The 17832-nt window shown below is 44.7% G+C and overlaps 1 protein-coding gene across 8 annotated transcripts in view; it reads right to left on the reverse strand.

The window, feature by feature from the left end:
- Positions 1-1686: 1686 nt before the first annotated feature.
- The window catches only part of synrg (synergin, gamma), a gene marked incomplete at its 5' end in the record, with an annotated part of 108928 nt that continues 92782 nt past the window's right edge, over positions 1687-17832 (reverse strand). For 5 of the 8 annotated variants that reach the window (XM_084331213.1, XM_084331212.1, XM_084331208.1 and 2 more), the window contains 3 exons: positions 1687-3204; positions 14584-14616; positions 17694-17732. In XM_084331213.1, the coding sequence (XP_084187339.1) occupies positions 3073-3204; positions 14584-14616; positions 17694-17732 (204 nt within the window). In that variant the 3' untranslated portion in view covers positions 1687-3072. The remainder of the gene's footprint in view (positions 3205-14583; positions 14617-17693; positions 17733-17832) is intronic. The other 3 variants (XM_084331211.1, XM_084331214.1, XM_084331210.1) reach the window with 2 other exon arrangements.

Here is a 17832-nt window from a genome sequence, read left to right on the forward strand (position 1 = left end):
GGTTGAATGAGCATTGGTCTGGACCTTTCTTCAGGCCTGCCAGCCACTCGTCTGGCCTCCTATATAGAATATAGAATGGCCACAATGATACTCTGGACTCTCTTTTTTCCTGAGCTGTCTGAATTGATTGATAGAACGGACACTGAAGCAGAACACCGGTAGTCGTGGCATTGCAATAGTAAGGGATTCTAATAGTTTCATCTGGGCCATTATTCGTGAAAGTAAGTGGGGGATGTCATGAACCTTTTTCTGAAGAGTCATAGTGTAGTGTCATAGGTCTTTAGCTGCTGAATTTAACGAGGATCTGGTACAAATGTGATTTTCTATTCTAAAATGTCAGGCTCTTCCTTTAAGATCAGCCTAAATAAATCCACAGGTCAGTCTGAACCTTTAGGATCGGCCTTAGTGAATCCACAGGTCAGTCTGAATGAGACAGCAATGTTTTTTTCTGATCTCATTGACCTCATGACTTAATGCATGATGGAGGAAAGGTTACCCCGAGTTCTGGGAAACGGAGAAATAAGAGACATTTTTCAAAGGACATCATCAAAGCAGGAGAATGTCTATTGAGGTGGGTGCAGGATATCATTTGATCTTCAGGTGAGGAAAAAGTTGGCCTCAATCAATAGTGTGATTGACAATGGCCCAGCCCCGGAGATACCGACAGACCTAGGGCTCAAAGAATAGCGATCAATGCCGGGCAATATCACTCCAATCTCTCCTCTCCCGGGGTGATCATTTGAGTCGCAGCACTGCAGACAATAAGCGTGAAGATGACTGGCACGGGGGGAGGAGAGAGGTGGTCTGCATCTTCAAATCTCCATGGCCTTATTCTGTCATTGATTTCAACGTTTGTAATTTCCTATAGTCCTGGAGCTCGCACGCAAAGGAATTAATTTTCCAGCAGGATGTTCCAATTAGGGGACGGCGAGAAATGGACGTCGGAGAACACACCTGAACACAAGAGCGACAATGATAATGAGACTGCTTCCACTGAGCCCCTACTTCACATTTCTCTCGTTTGATTGGCTGATCCCGAGCTGCTAGCGGTGGCCCAGCAGGCTTGTTGAAGGAGAATTTATTCCATTTTGTCACAAAGTGCTGGAGATGAAACCTGCGAGGACCCACATTATCGGGCAGAATGACAGAGGAAAATATGCCGACAGTCTAGCAATTTGGATAAGAGTCCTGATTTTAAATATGCACTGCTGTTAGTCTCTGAGCAGACAACACAAGGTCAAGGTCCAGCCAGGTGCCGTGGCTGCTTCTATTTCAACACTCATCATAATACCCTTGAGTTTTTACATGTTAATTCAGCACCGATAGAATTACTGAAACGCCCCAAAACAAAGTTGACAGAATGAATACTGTGTGCCTTTAGATAAGAACGAATGCTCATTTGAGCTATGCGTTAATCTGCCACAGTGGCGTGCACAGATAGGGCCGAAGGGGGGCTTGAGCCCCTGCCATTTTGCCCCAAGTGCCCATCCAAAGAAATTTATAAAGTCAAATATGAACACTGAACACGTCAGGCATTTTATGCAAAACTAGCCGCATTCTTGCCCGATGGATAAAAGTGCCCTTTTTGTAGCTTGAGCCCCTGCCCCCCAAATGGTCTGTGCACGCCCCTGATCTGCCACATAATGGGGCTTGGACTACCTTACACGAGAAGACAAGAGACATTGGGAGATTTTATGCACCTGCATTTATTTACATTTCACTTCACATTACAGTTAGTCATAAATACAAACCTACAGTATGACACTGTAATTCACAAAAAGTGCTACTGCAATCATAGAACCACAGTTGACTTCATTCAGACTTTGATCGACGGAAGCACACATCCAACACGCACATTTCTTAAATGATTCCCTTTCAAGACCCAAAGTCCCCAAATATATATATATATATATTTAAATACAATAAACTTCAGAAAAAATCCCCATCAAACAGTGCAAAAGACATTCAAAGCAGTAATAAGCACGCGATACATGAAACGGTAGATATATCTGCCTGTCAGCACAGCAACAAAGTTGTTCGAAAGTTTTAAGTTTTCCCCCAAAATAAAAAAAAATCTATTAAAACGTTAACAGCAATAGAATATCCTTTAAAAGACCCAAGCATCAAAGTAATTCAGTTGTAGCAACAGGCCTATGATATGACAGCTTTGATTAAAGGAGAACAGAGTAGCAAAGACTTTCAGAATAGAATAGAATAGAATAAAATCCTCTCCTTTGCCCGCCTCCCCACATTAAAACAGACATGTGACACACGAACCACCAAAACTGAAGACACGTTTACTTACTGAATCCATTAACCCTTTCACTACCACACTACAGAAGGTTAACCCTTTACTATCACACTACAGACGGTTAACCGTCTGTAGTGTGATAGTAGAGGGTTAACCTTCTGTAGTGTGGCAGTGAAAGGGTTAACCTTTTGTCGTGTGGCAGTGAAAGGGTTAACCTTCGGTATTGTCGCAGTGAAAGGGTTAACGTTTTGGTAGTGTGGCAGTGAAAGGGTTAAAGCTCAAAGTTCCATCGGCTGCGTTGTCCTCACGATATACCGGAGCCGATAGTTTGACTTGCTGAGTCACTGATGAGGGACAAGAGTCACTGATGAGGGACAAGAGACCCACTGGAGATGTTAAAGTTAAAATGATGTTTTAATATCCGAATGTTGAAATGGTTGAATTAAACCGTTAAAGTACTTGATATGGAAGAAGACAAGGTGGTAACAATAACAACGCAGAGCCTCTTTTAGTTTTTTTTTAAATACATTATCTTACAGGAACGGCTTAGTGGAAAAGCCTGGAATTTGTACAAACTGGCAGATCTGCTCTTCACCACAGCCTTGGACAGCAGAGTCAAAGGCAGGATGGTATCTGCGGGGTGAAGCGGAATAAGAGGAATAAAAGACGCGAGCAGAACGCGGTTTTCCAGCGGCTTCTATAGTCCTTCAGTGTTTCCCGCTCTCAGCCCAGGGTGAGAGGCCGCGGCCGGGCCCCAGCTGCTCCGCCTCTGCCGCGTTGATTATCCTGCGCCCGTTGCCATGGCAGCGGCGGGCCGAGGCTCAGAGCAGGTCGGGCAGTATCAGGCCCGGGGGCTTGGGCTCCACGCAGTTGATCCAGAAGTTAGCACAGCTGGCGTGGTACTGGTGGCCCCCGTATGGCAGCTTGAAGTTGTCCGTCTCCGAGTTGAAAGCCTGTCGAGAGGGGATGACAGGAGGGGCGAGAGATGAGAGGGAACCCCCGGTTGTCCCACAGGCGAGACAATCCATCTGTGAACGGGCATGAGGGAATAGGAACATGCAGGCGAAGCACGACCAATGGGAACATCAAATTGAGGGGAAGCGGCAGTTGTTGCGACGGAAGGGTGAAGAAAAGAGGGCGGGGTTTGAGATAGATCTATTCGGTTGTTAAAAGAACACGCCAACCTTATCGTCTTCTCCAGAGAGAGACAAGGAGATAGATACCAGTTTCCTCTCTGTGCGTTCAGTAGAAAGCTATCTGGCTGCATGTGATGTTAGCCTAGCTTAGCACAATGAATGGAAGCGGACATGACCGGTTAGTCTTCGGGAGAGGTTAGTGTTGGTCATGTCCGCTTCCATTCATTGTGCTAAGCTACAGTAGGCTAACAGATAGCTTTCTACTGAACGCACAGAGAGGAAACTGGTATCTATCTTCCTGTCTCTCTCTGGAGAAGACGGTAAGCTAATTTCCCAAAATGTTGGCGTGTTCCTTTAAGTCTGATGCTCACCCACCTAAACACCCAGCCCGCCCACCTAAAACCTATATATAAAGTTGTATATATCTATACAAATTAGACCTAGGGATACCAAATGTGTTTACCAGTTGCTCAAAAAGGTGCAAACTTTTTGTGTAGAGGTGCTACAATGATGGGATCGATTAACCGTCTGTAGTGTGGTAATGAAAGGTTAACCTTCTGTAGTGTGGTAGTGAAAGGACCCTCTGTAGTGTGGTAATGAAAGGTTAACCTTCTGTAGTGTGGTAGTGAAAGGACCCTCTGTAGTGTGGTAATGAAAGGTTAACCTTCTGTAGTGTGGTAGTGAAAGGACCCTCTGTAGTGTGGTAATGAAAGGTTAACCTTCTGTAGTGTGGTAGTGAAAGGACCCTCTGTAGTGTGGTAATGAAAGGTTAACCTTCTGTAGTGTGGTAGTGAAAGGACCCTCTGTAGTGTGGTAATGAAAGGTTAACCTTCTGTAGTGTGGTAGTGAAAGGGTTAAGCCAGATGCCAAATGCCTCAGTCTAATGTTGAAGGGGTAAACATGTGTTTTTTAACTGTCGGGAGCAGAGAGGGAGAGACAGCGGAGAGAAAACAACCTCCTAAAATGGTTCCTAATTCTTACCGACTGCAGCGATGGGGTTTAGTGGGACGATAAGAGATGCGTTTTACCAGCAGGAGTTCAGAGCACCACAGAGCTGGTGGGGCGGTGAGACCACAGGAGGACGCATTCTCCAAGATCAGCCATTTAGGATTATCGGTTTGTTTGTGTCTCTCATCCAGTACGCCAACGCCCTGATGTTGGCTGTCCAATAATAATATAAAAGAAATTGGGGAGTGCCATACCACCCTGGAGACGAGGCCTCTGCAGTATGCCTTTACGTAGTACCGTATATACCGGTATATACAAATATAAAAAAAACATTTAATAAGTCCATCATCCCATTGCTCTGATGAATTCTTAGATTTTTATTTTAACCATGGTACTGGTTAGGTACCTGAAGGTGCTCTGTCCCGGTTTGTGTTGTTGTTGGTTCTCTTTTGTCTATGTATTGAGCTGTTTTGGGTGAATGTCTCTTGTGCCTGTGTGGTGTTTCTATTGTGTTGTCTTGTTGACTGCAACCATGGTGAAGCCAAAGACACATGTCCATGAAAGTGGACAAATAAAAATATCTATCTATATGTGTTTCTTCCCTTTGGTGGCAGATAAAGGTTGATACGAGCTTATCTCTGGAGCTAAGGAAGGATTTGGTCAGAAATATAGGAAGACTCTGAGACGGATAAAGGAACCTCGGTAATACATTCATCTGGATGGTATTGATCCCTCCACGGGGCAGCAAATCCCAATATTTAATGTCCTATTTCAGACAGGAAGTCACACGGTGGACATTTTGCTCTTGTGTGAAAAATGGCCGCTGTGTGAATAAGGTCAATGATGCATTTCTTTCTTACTGTAGTCTCAGTGTCCTCCTGTGTGCAATGTCCTCCAGACAAAGGATACACTTCCTACACGGCACGGCAGCTAATATAGTGCATGTTAGCCATGTGCCGTGGTGTTCCCATTCGGCAGATCTGAACCTAATTATGTGTTTATGAGATTCTGGAATTGTGCCCGAGACTATTTACAGCCACCATCAAAGCGTTGTATGATTGAGTTTCTCAGCTGTGTTCTGCGTGTATCTAAGGCACTTGTATACTCTACGGTACATTAAAGGACATACCAGTCTTTTTGTTACGTGGGTTCCAAGTCATTCGTGCCTTGATACAAAAATCAAGGTGCCTTCCTTTTTTCTCTCCAAATTTTACCATTACTGAAAACGTTTATAGTTATTTCCTTCCGATTCACAACTGCCATCCAGTGTATCTGAAAATGTATCTTAACCCTTTCACTACCACTACAGATGGTTAAGTGTGGTAGTGAAAGGTTAACCTCCTGTAGTGTGGTAGAGAAAGGTTAACCTTCTGTAGTGTGGTAGAGAAAGGGTTAAACACCACATAAACTGAAGAAAATCACATTTGACTAAAATGCCATGTGAATATGTTCTTGAATATGTTCACCCCAATTGGTGATGTCACAGTATTGAAGTATGTCAAGGACAATCTGATATCACAGAGTGGGGTGGGGCAGAGCGTGCAGCAGGGTGAAAATACACTAAACTATAGGTTTAGTTACTCTTTAACACTTTGAGTGCCACTCACGAGATTTCTTGGTTTTTTTTATAGGTGGTTGCGTGCCACTCACGAGATTTCTCGGATTTTTTATTTTTTTTGCGATCTGAAAAATTATTGCATCACCCGAGCCTACCCGAGTATAGCCGAGGGGCGCCGGCGATCACTGTGGAAAAAAGCGCCCCCTGTCGTCTCCCAGATGACATAAGTGATTTTGGAATGGACTCAATGAAAATGAATGGGGAAAAAAATCCGGTACTCCACATTTTCCAGTTCACTGATCCAGCCGGGGTTACCAGAGTTCATTCTGGAGCCTCAGAGCCCCGCGGATCATGGAGTTCTACTGTATCGCGTTGGATCCATACACGTATCGATTTTTTCGAATGGTGATCAGGAATTGGAATATACCAGTTGGATACCATCTGATGTCAGGTAAGGACTCTATGTTATCAGTGGTAGGATAATAAGAGTAAGTTTGATGAAGTTATAAGCTGTTTTGTGAAATGTCTTCTTTCGGTTTCACTGTAAAACTCCGTGAGGAAATCAACGGAGCGATTATCAGTGCGCGGCCGTAATGTGCTTGCATGCACGTATAATATTGATCATCTAGCGTTTATTTGAAAACGATTCATAAAAAGGCAGACGAATATCAACGTTGTGGAATATTCCACTAAAAGACGATTTTCATAGAATGCTCCAGAATTAGCTGTTTTTTATATCAAAACAGGGGCTTTTCTAACTGCTCTGAAACGGAAACGACGCGATAAAAAAACAATCTGCCTTCACAGCACTGACTGGAAAATAGTATTTGATAATGCGATGGGCAGATTAGACACATAGCCATAATTTAAAACATAGATTAGGCGATATTAACGTTAACATTGGCGCCGATGGTGGCATTCAAGCGGTAAAACGGAAAACCAGGCGTGGCGCTCAAAGTGTTAAAGATTCAGTACAATGAAAAACTTGTTTTTCAATCTCATTGCATTTTTTAACAGAAGATACGTCGATGTAAAATTACCCCAAATGTTAGAACTAGGGGTGTAAGGTACACGTATCCGTACCGAACCGCTTCAGTGTGTACCGTACCGTACCGAACCGCTGTGTAGTGTACCGAACTAATACAATGGTATGTTAACCACTAACGACCACCGGGGGCTGTTTTTTTTTCATAATCTAATCTAATTTTATTTTTTTTACAAGTCGATTACCGGTATTAATTTCAATATAGAATATTCGTTGACAGCCCTACAAGTACAATTAGTTACTGCACACTACATCACCCCTGAGTGGAACATGGAAAGCCAAACTTTCCCCCACACCGAAAACCTGTACCGAACCTCTACTTCAAAACAGAGGTACGTACCGTACCGTGGTTTTTGTGTACCGTTACACCCCTAGTTAGAACTGTTGTGAAAATTATGACTAAAGCCCTTTGATCTCTATACCCCTGGATATCAACATAATCAATCTATTATTCAATCTGCTTCTCTGAAGAGATTGCTCAATCTACTCAGGTTACTCTGATTGGCCCATCGGTCAGTCTGTCAGTTGTCAGTAGTTGAGCTACCAATCCACAAACAAGTAATCAAACTAGTTTGCTACAATTTAGTTAATTTGAGTGGTTCAAAAACATCCACAGCAACTGTGACAATGTATTTATAACCTGCTATCACAGGTTAGCCAATGTTAATCTCCCATAGCAACCGATCACACCGGTCCCATGGTTTACATTTGAAAGTTTCATGTAATTATGATACTAACTTCACAGCTCCTTTCATTGAACAGAAGGCCACGCCCCCTCAACATACTGAGAGTTGGCTGTGTTCAGAGAGGGTGCACTAAGCCACGCCCCCTCAACTTATTGAGAGTTGGCTGTGCTCAGAGAGGGTGCACTAAAACAGTTATAACAAATCAAATGATACATCTGAAGCTGAAAAGAATTACACTCCTGACATTAACATTCCACAATACGTTTTTTCCCTGAATGAATTAACATCATTGTTAATCTTTAATGGGTCAGGAGGACCAAACTTGGTCAAACAGTATACCTGTTCTTAACGGGTTGTTATATGACAAGAGTAACAGGTGAGGGATGATACATGACTCCTGGGCAGAAAGTGTATCACCTGCTAAAGTGTAACACCTGCTAAAGTGTAACCCCTGCGGCAAAAAAATACTGTAAATCCAGTCTTACTGCAAAAGGGGGCCAATCAGAGTATTAAGGCTGATTACTATGACCACACAAATCCACTGTTTATAATTCTAATGTTAGTTGGTTTATTATAAAATAATGCAAATAATGTACAGAGCTAAAGCAAAGTTACTCCCGGACGGTGTGCAAAGTTTTTTCCCCCCCAATACAGGAAAGAAAATATTATTTGACATGTTTGTAGGTTTACTGTTCCCTGTTTAATGTATTTCTATTGTTGGGGTTAACTTGTGGAACAATGCTGATTTTTGTCATTTGCTTTTGGTAAAAAAAAAATTAATGGTTTGTGTAGCTATTTTTATTTATTTTGCATCTACTTTTTCTCCCCATTTTCTATTTTTCTCCCGTCCCCAATTTCGTATTGTCCAATTCTACCCTCCCCTGTCTCGAACGTTGTTAGGCCATGCCTCCCACAGGTCGGCTGCAATGTGGACGAAGCCTTGCATCACGTGTCCCCTCCGGTACTCGAGGAGGCAGCCGTCGCATCTTTTCACCTGCACAGCGCGATCTCTCAGCGGCGAGGGTCTGCGTGGGAGGGACACGCCGCCCCCGTCGCTTCCCGATTCTACTGCGCAGGTGCACCAACCGACCTGTAGGAGTCGCTGTCCACAACGTCCGATCCCCACCCATCAGCTTCCCACCCCCTAATACTGCCAATTGTATTAGTATGAATGACCAGCCAAGCTGGTAGCAACGCCGAGAGCTGGGCTCGAACCCAGCATCTCCTGCGTTGGTGGCGAGCGCCTTGCCCACTGCGCCACCTAGGCGCCCGTTGTGTAGCTATTTTTGAAGGTTACAAATGTGAATAACTTATTTTGTCTTTATTTTTTTTCTGTTTTGGAGGCTTAATTTAATAAGAATATAGGACAGGCAGATATAAGCATTATGCTTCAGCCTGTACCTTTTCAATCACTGCCAAAATCAAAGACCGTTGACAGTCTGGAATGATTGTGCATATTGTATTGCGTGTGTGATGACTGAATAAAACTACTACTAGTACTACTACTTACTATATGGGTGTTGGACCAAAATCAATGTGAGAGCTCCCATCGTCAATAGACCAACATCCTGCCAGGACAAGGCCCCAGATCAGGCCAGTCTCATTTGGGAGGACTTGTTGTACATGGTGGCGTTCCCATTACTATGTCCACACTCTGTCTAAACGGTGTTAACTGGCATCTTAACAATTCCCTTTATTAGGCTGAGAATAGATTTTAACGAGCAGGGATATAGGAGGGTGACCTGCGCTACATTTCCACTGTGGCACAAACCATCCTTGAAAATAGCTGGCACTATTAGGTTGGCACAATGCTCTCTGGATACATAAAAAATACCCTGCTGCTGAAATAACAAACAAGCAGTGTGGTGTGAAATTAAAACACCAGTTCAGTAAGTAATTCAAACTTTATCTTTACTTATATGACGGCACCACACATGTGAACAGTAACAATGCAATTAAACTGAAGTCAAATCAGAGCAAAAAAAGTTTAATCCGCTTCAAAAAGATGCGCTACATTAGGTATTATAAGGAATTACAACAAGACATTTATTAACTAAATAAAAAATACAATTTGTCTTTTAACCCTCTAAAGCCGGGCGCAACACTAGACATGTTTTGTAAAACATTAAATATCTTTGGATCCTTTTGTGATAAAGACTTGCTTTATTGTATCGGAATCGATTGTCATCTAAAAATGTTGTGCATCTCTCCGAGATTGCGCGGATGTAAAGCATAGAATCTTGAAATATCTAGATTGGTTGTTTTCTCTGGACTGCATCTAATCCGCTGTATCTATCCATTTATCATATCTATCACTATAGCCAATGGAAATGCTAGAAATGGTCACGTGGACTGGGAGAACCAATGGAAAATTCCTATTGTTTCTCTATTATAATTTTTTTTATCTACTTTTTCTCCCCATTTTTCTATTTTTCTCCCTTCCCCAATTTCGTATTGTCCAATTCTACACTCCCCTGTCTCGAACGTTGTTAGGCCATGCCTCCCACAAGCCGGCTGCAATGTGGACAAAGCCTTGCATCACGTGTCCCCTCCGGTACTCGAGGAGGCAGCCATCGCATCTTTTCACCTGCACAGCGCGATCTCTCAGCGGCGAGGGTCTGAGTGGGAGGGACACGCCGCCCCCGTCGCTTCCTGATTCTACTGCGCAGGCGCACCAACCGACCTGTAGGAGTCGCTGTCCACAACGTCCGATCCCCACCCACCAGCTTCCCACCCCCTAATACTGCCAATTGTATTAGTATGAACGGCATAGAGGAACATTGTAACAACAAATGTGCTTTGTTTGTATAAATTTAGGGTTGTGCCATTATTACTATGCAAATATAATAATTGTGATTAATTTTGTAATGAGTTGTATGTGTCTGTTTCTAGCATCCTTGACATCCAAGGACAACGATGTAAATAAGTCACTGCGCCTTTTTCGTTCCTATCCTTGACAAAAGTGTAAATGGAGTAAAATCTGTATATGTTTTGTGTCTAAATAAAAACCTTCAACCTTCAACGACCAGCCAAGCTGGTAGCAACGCAGAGAGCTGGGCTCGAACCCAGCATCTCCTGCGTTGGTGGCGAGCGCCTTGCCCACTGCGCCACCTAGCCGCCCCAAATTCCTATTGTTTCGCGATAGTCCAGTGCGCTCCACAGAAAGGAAGCTTAGCACAATGAATGGAAGCGGACATGACCGGTTAGCCTTCGGGAGAGGTGTTAGTTGGACAATGCCTAGGCTAACCGGTCATGTCCGCTTCCATCCATTGTGCTAAGCTAGGCTAACGTGCAGCCAGATAGCCTTCTACTGAACGCACAGAGAGGAAACTGGTATCTATCTTCTTGTCTCCCTCTGGAGAAGACGGTAAGCTAATTTCCCAAAATGTTGGCGTGTTCCTTTAAGAGTTTGCCTCCCCCGGTGAGAAGCGCTGAGGGACGGACCTGGGGAGGGAAATGAGTCACGTGTCGCGAATCACTGCCTCCCACACAGAGGAGAGACATCCATGCATAAAGCCACCGCTGCATTCAGAAACCCAGAGCACAGGTTCACACACATCCCCACCTGCCGAGTACAACACTGCACACCAACTGAGGCCTTTCTCGCACGAACTGAGACACATTCTTGCTCTCTCCTTTCCCCCCCCTCACACGCTCGGATTTCACAGGCATAAAGAATTCTTTCTTAGCTCTTTCGCACCTCGTCCCACTCTTTCCTCAAACCTGCACTTAAAGACTGCCAAGGTTGGCAATGTTGGAGAGAGAGAGAGAGAGAGAGAGAGAGAGAGAGAGAGAGAGAGAGGGAGAGCTAAATGTAAGGTAAAACCTTCCACTGTAGTCCTCTCTTGTTCCTTCTCACTCCTCTTCACTCTCACGCCCCCCTCCTCCACCCTCCATAGCAGTATTCACAGCTCCAGTGTTGACCATGCTCTACATTATGAGGTTTCACTTCATTTTGAATGTGAGTTCTTACTGAAGCTATAAGCTGTCCACTGAATAATATCTTTATAAAACCTAAGACCTTGAAACCACCCACGTCGGGGGGGGGGGGACTGGGTAGTGTAGAGGTCTGAGCACTCTAAAATCATATTCTAAAATCATACCCTCTTAATTCTTTGTACCCTCCAAGCAATATTTCTTGTACTATTCCTTTAATCCTTACTACGAGTAAACGCACTAGCGTACAGAGAACATGATTTGATTTTTCGGAAACCACTCCTAACAGTTTAATACGGACCCCAGGTCCTGTTAGCAGGTGCAGCTTATCAGTTTCTTCTACATGAAACCTTGTTGCTATTAAGCTCAGGGTAAACCTCGACTCTGGGCTCACTGTGCATTGTAGTGTACCACTCTCTGCTTTGAATTGATCCTTCTGTGCACAGAATAAAACTATTTTCTTTGGTAACCCTTGACTTGATCCCTTGATCTCAATTCCTCTTAACCCTTTCACTGCCACAATACAGAAGGTTAACCCTTTACTATCACACTACCGACGGTAACCGTTGGTAGTGTGATAGTAAAGGGTTAACCTTCTGTAGTGTGGCAGTGAAAGGGTTAACCTGCTGTGTATTGTCGTAGTGAAAGGGTTAACCGTTTGGTAGTGCGGCGGTGAAAGGGTTAAGCTACAGTCTGTGGGTAAAAAGTCTTATCCAAGGAGCGATTGTCACATTGGATGTGGGAGGCCGTATCTTTACCGTAAACGTCTTCGTGGAGAGATCCTCCAGAAGGTCTTAAACTAAAGCATACTTTTGCAATAGCGAATCCTACTGGTCGGTCGAGGCGCCTGTTCAGCAGGGAGGGGATCTCGGGGAGATACAGCAGAGCCTACACCCTCCGAGGATCAACAGTAAGGCAGTGAAATGACCAGGAAGGGAATTGGCATAACAACTAAATTGGAGGATGGGAGAATAAGGTACAAAGGCAAAAAAAAAAAAAAAAACCCAAGTCTACGGCTAAGGCAGGCTGCGATCGGTCCATGAGACCCTGGCTTGTCTGGTGAGGAGGCACGTCTGCATAAGTTGTGCCTGGTACAGTACGTGCGCTTTTGGCTTATTTGGATAGTATGTTTCGGAAGGTCTCCAGAAGGTCTTAAAGCATACTTTACCAGAGGTGTCTCAACATCAGCTCCATTAAAGGCTGCTTCATGGTCGTCTCCTCATAATGTGTGTTTTACAGTCAGGACATGTCCACTTCCTTCTGTTGATCATACAGTGTTGTCGGCATCCTGACGGTATCGCTTTGTTGCGCTCGTCTGGCATAATGTCTTACTGTATTATGCATCGCCTTTGAGGTCACACAGTATCCTATTCAAGTCGTTAGTTGGCTTGTTTAGTTTGTACACCGACTCTCGTTATTGGAGCTGTTTTTACGAGAGTTAAAAGTCCCTGCCGCTGTTTGTCCTCGTTGGGTCACAGTGTTCCACACGCCGGTGTCGTCCTCACGACCAGCAAGGTGGGTTCTATACAGCGTCAGTAAGAACTCTGGTCCAAATGAAGTAAAAGTGTATGGTTGTGCTACAACCCAGGTCTGACGAATAAGAACAATAGTTCTTATTGACTCGGCCTAGTCGGCTCTCGTGCCCAGGCTGTTGATGTGCTAGAATGACGTTGGCGGGCTGAGCAGAGCGTGTCACAGGGGAGCAGGCTCTAACATGTCAGGGTCTTATGCACCAATCCCGATTTACAGCATGAAGAACTCTCATTCTTATTTCGGAAAACCTGGTTTGTAGCACAACCCTACCGTTTGCTAGGGAGGAAGCAACTTGCGACAATTGTGGATCAAGAATCCGACTATGCATCCTTTTAATCTAGACTGTCGAACAAAGGATTCGCTTTTCTAATTCTACGCACGTGACATTTCTAGTAGGGATGCACCGATCAGACTAATTCAGTGTTGATACGCTAGCGGCTAGATTCTTCCATGCTCCCTTTTTCCTGCACACACTGTTTGGACTAATCAAGGGTAAAATGGATCTATATCAGCTCTTAGTTTAAGTTTTAGTTGAAGAGCCACAATGGTAGCTCTATTTTACCTTGCCATCTAAAAGACTATCATTGCAGCAGCTTTGTTAGACAGTTAGCTAACAAGCTAATGTTTTAGCGACTCAAGAGCTAAAACTAGGGATGTCCGATATTATCGGCCGACCGATATTATCGGCCGATATCGGCAGTAAAATGTGATATCGGTAAAAAAAACAATAACAACTTTTTTTTTAACATTTATTTAACCTTTATTTACCCAGGCAAGCAAGTAAGAACCAATTCTTATTTTATTTATTGTCAAAAGTATGCATGTTGGTTTAATTCAACAACAAGAGATATGTAATGTTAATTTTTACTTTTTTAATGATCATATTTTGCACAGATAATGCTTAAATTTAGAAAGCCTTTTGAATGCATCCAGTGAAATTATTAGTTACCTGAAATTATTCAGTTTTTTTGGGGGGAAACCCTGCATATATCGGTATCGGTTGATATCGGTATCGGAAATTAAGAGTTGGACAATATCGGAATATCGGTAAAAAAGCCAATATCGAGCATCCCTAGCTAAAACTATATCTATAGGTTGGCGCTCAACAGACGCACAGGAGAGACTGACTTGTTGCTGAACACTCTAATCTGGGTACGATTCTCCTCTTCTCAATCATGCGCTGCTGTGCTGTTAGTGAAGCCTGACGCGTCTGTAACGGACCGGTCATGGAATCGGACCACCTGTGGCCGATACACAATCCGGCTATTTGAGTCGGTATCGGCCCCGGTGTCAGTTATCGGATCGGTGCATTCCTAGTTTCTAGATGCACCTAAAGGTTACGGAACATCCATCAGAAAAAATAAAGAGGTTTCTACTGAGACACTACAGTACTTGGGGTAAACAAATCTGATGGAAAGGAGGATATACATCTACCACTTCACAGTTTCCTGTTGCTTCAAATGAGTTGAGAAGAAATTATGGATATTTACCCTTAACCTCGTGTCATTGTCTTTAGCCAGTGCCTGCAAGTAGCACAAGAGGGGTCAGCAAATTGTGATTTCATGCGTTTGTCCTGAGCAAAGCAAACTGGACAGGGAAATTGAAAGAACACGCCAACGTACAGTTACGACCGCTACACCAAGAAAGAAACTGCAAGAAAGCCCCGGCATGAAGGAATCCCAAGACCTTAACCACGCTACAGATGCACCCCGGTGTTAAGAGAGAACACCTCCCAGGAGTGTGCAGTAGATCAGGTGGCAGTGTGTGGGCACATGCACCGATCGAAACCCCGCAGTTTGGCCACGGGTCTGTCAAATAAACCAGCCGCACCGTTGGCCTACTTCCAGAACACGTGAAGGGACGTTTACACTCAAAAATAAATCCAAATCGTCGGGGTGCTTCAGGATCTGACATTTCATGAATAGTAATATGAATAGCTTGGACCGCCAAACGATTCCAGAGGAACGCCTTTCCGGTGCTCGCTCTCTCTCTCCCTGTAATTGCCCTCATTAGCATCTATCATTTAGCAGACGTACTGAGGCGTCATTAGCCTCAAAGTATCACTTGTGACGGAACTTAAAAGGGCCGCTGTCTTCAAGTGACAAAACTGTGATTAGATCTGGCTGCTGCCTGTTGCCCGTCTCTCTGCCTTCAACAGACACTACAGACACAGCAGCCGTGGCCAGCGGGAACTGAGGGATGAACAGTGTTCAGTGAGACTGTGCACTTTCCTTAGTAAAACCTCCACGAACTTGCACTGCATGTCATAATCCTAATTGTGACTGGTGATGAGAACGCCGCACAGAGAATCGTCCTCTTAAACTTCATCCTGGAGTGAAGACATTTCAGGCGAGTTGCCAGAGAGCCACTGGAGAAGATAAAAGCCACGGGCGAAATCCAACGGCGGCATCGAGGACCAGTGAGGCGTTCTGCTGGTGCATATTTGGCACGTGGCCTTTGGATGGCTATGCACACAACGCTACACCCACCTTCCTCCACTGGGCGTTTGGTTAAAAACAAGACGACACCTGTTCACCGAAGGACAACAATGTTATTAGGCCCGTCCGCTGGGACTAGAGACTTTCTTTGGTTTCATTATACTCCAGAGGGGCACCCTATTCTCCATTCTGTTTTCACGCTTTCTTACCAATGTGCCTCTGCCTCGAGAATGTAATTAAAAGGTGTGCTATTAATCTGGTGTCAGGGTAGAATTAGGAAGAAAATAAGAAGAAGCCTGTATTAATTTCAGCCAGGCTTTAGTCACACAAGAGTGCGAGATGTGTATGTGTGTAAGAGAGAGATACGGAGAGATGCAGAGACACAGAGAGAGATACAGACAGACAGAGAGACAGAGAGAGAGAAAGAAAGAGAGAAAGAAAGAGAGACAGAGATATACAGTATGCAGAGACAGAGAGATACAAACAGACAGGGACAGAGATATACAGAATTACAGACAGACAGAGAGAAAGAAAGAGAGAGAAAGAAAGAAACACAGATATACAGTATGCAGAGACAGAGAGATACACACATACAGGGACACAGAAAGAGAAAGAGATACAGACAGAGAGATGCAGAGACAGAAACAGAGAGAAAGAGAGATACAGACGGACAGAGACACAGAAAGAGAGACAGACAGAGACAGAGAAAGAGATAGACAGAGACGCATAGAGAGAGAAAGAAAGAGGGAGACAGAGAGATACAGACAGACAGACACAGAAAGAGAAAGAGAGATACAGACAGAGACACGTAGAGAGAGAAAGAAAGAGGGAGACAGAGAGATACAGACAGAGACACGTAGAGAGAGAAAGAAAGAGGGAGACAGAGAGAGATACAGACAGAGACACGTAGAGAGAGAAAGAAAGAGGGAGACAGAGAGAGATACAGACACAGAAAGAGAGAGATACAGACAGAGACACGTAGAGAGAGAAAGAAAGAGGGAGACAGAGATACAGACAGAGACAGAGAGAGATACAGACAGAGACACAGAGAGAGAAAGAAAGAGGGACAGAGAGATACAGACACAGAAAGAGAGATAGAGACAGACACAGAGAGAGAAAGAAAGAGGGAGACAGAGAGAGATACAGACAGACAGGGACACATAAAGAGATAGACAGAGATGCAGAGACAGAAACAGAGAGAAAGAGAGAGACAGAGAGACAGAGAGACATATAGAGAGAGAGAGAGAGAGAGAGAGAGAGAGAGAGAGAGAGAGAGAGAGAGAGAGAGAGAGAGAGAGAGATCTATTATCACCTGTATCCCCTGCTCATGACTAATATGCGAGCCACATCTGCTCTGAGCAGGGAGCTGGAAGGCCCTCAGTCAGCTACGCTCAGCTAGCATCCATCTGGCTCTGGCCCAGTGCACAGCCAAACACAAGACCTAATCAAAGCAGCTAAACCGCAGGGTCCAGGAGCACTGTTAATGGCTCTCCGATAAGACTCAGAGCTTCTAGGAGGGGGGGGGGGTTTGACACACTGCAGCCCTGCACCTTCTCGCGCCCCGGTCCGAGTTAATGATGAGGTGGATGGCGGTGGAGCAGAAATAGATGTGAAATGTTAAGAGGCGGATCGCTGTTAGCGAGGTGATGAGTGACCGTCCGACGGATGTAACAGAGAGAGAGAGCGAGAGAGAGAGAGCGAGAGTAAACACCTGTCAGTGAGAGAATAGAAGACATCTCTAGAGAACCCCCCCCCCCCCCCCCCCCCCCCCCCCCCCCCCGAGGTGCCAAAGTGACGACCACTCTCCTCTCACTCCCGTCTTAGAGATGTTATCTCTTCCCATTTGACCCGCGCCCCCCTCCCATCTAGCTTCTCTGTTGTACCTTCATTACAGGTAGCCTACCGGCATCATTATTGCATAATCTTCCTCCATGCACCAGTTCATGTAAGAGAACCATTCCAAGGTGAATTGGGAAGGGCGACTCTCGTGCTGCTCTTAGAAATGAGGAGCTTTAGTGGAGGAGAGGAGTCGATCTCGTCACTTTGGCACCTATTGTGCCCCGTCTGTCAGAGGAGAATGCCCCCGCCACCCTTAACCCCCCCCACCAAGCCCACAGTAGGAAGGAAATGAAGATTCGTCTGACAGTCCGACAGTTTCGTACTCGTTTAAACAGACGTCCGATAGCGCTCTCTCCTTTGCTCTGCAAAAACGTTTCAAAGTCAAAGAGATCCGGTCAGTTATTTAGGGGCAGCGGCATCATGACATCATCACAGCATGCAGTGTTAACCACATGCATTAAC

The sequence above is a fragment of the Notolepis coatsorum genome (genome assembly GCF_963971535.1).
Source record: "Notolepis coatsorum genome assembly, chromosome: 1".
Classification (NCBI taxonomy): Eukaryota; Metazoa; Chordata; class Actinopteri; order Aulopiformes; family Paralepididae; genus Notolepis; species Notolepis coatsorum.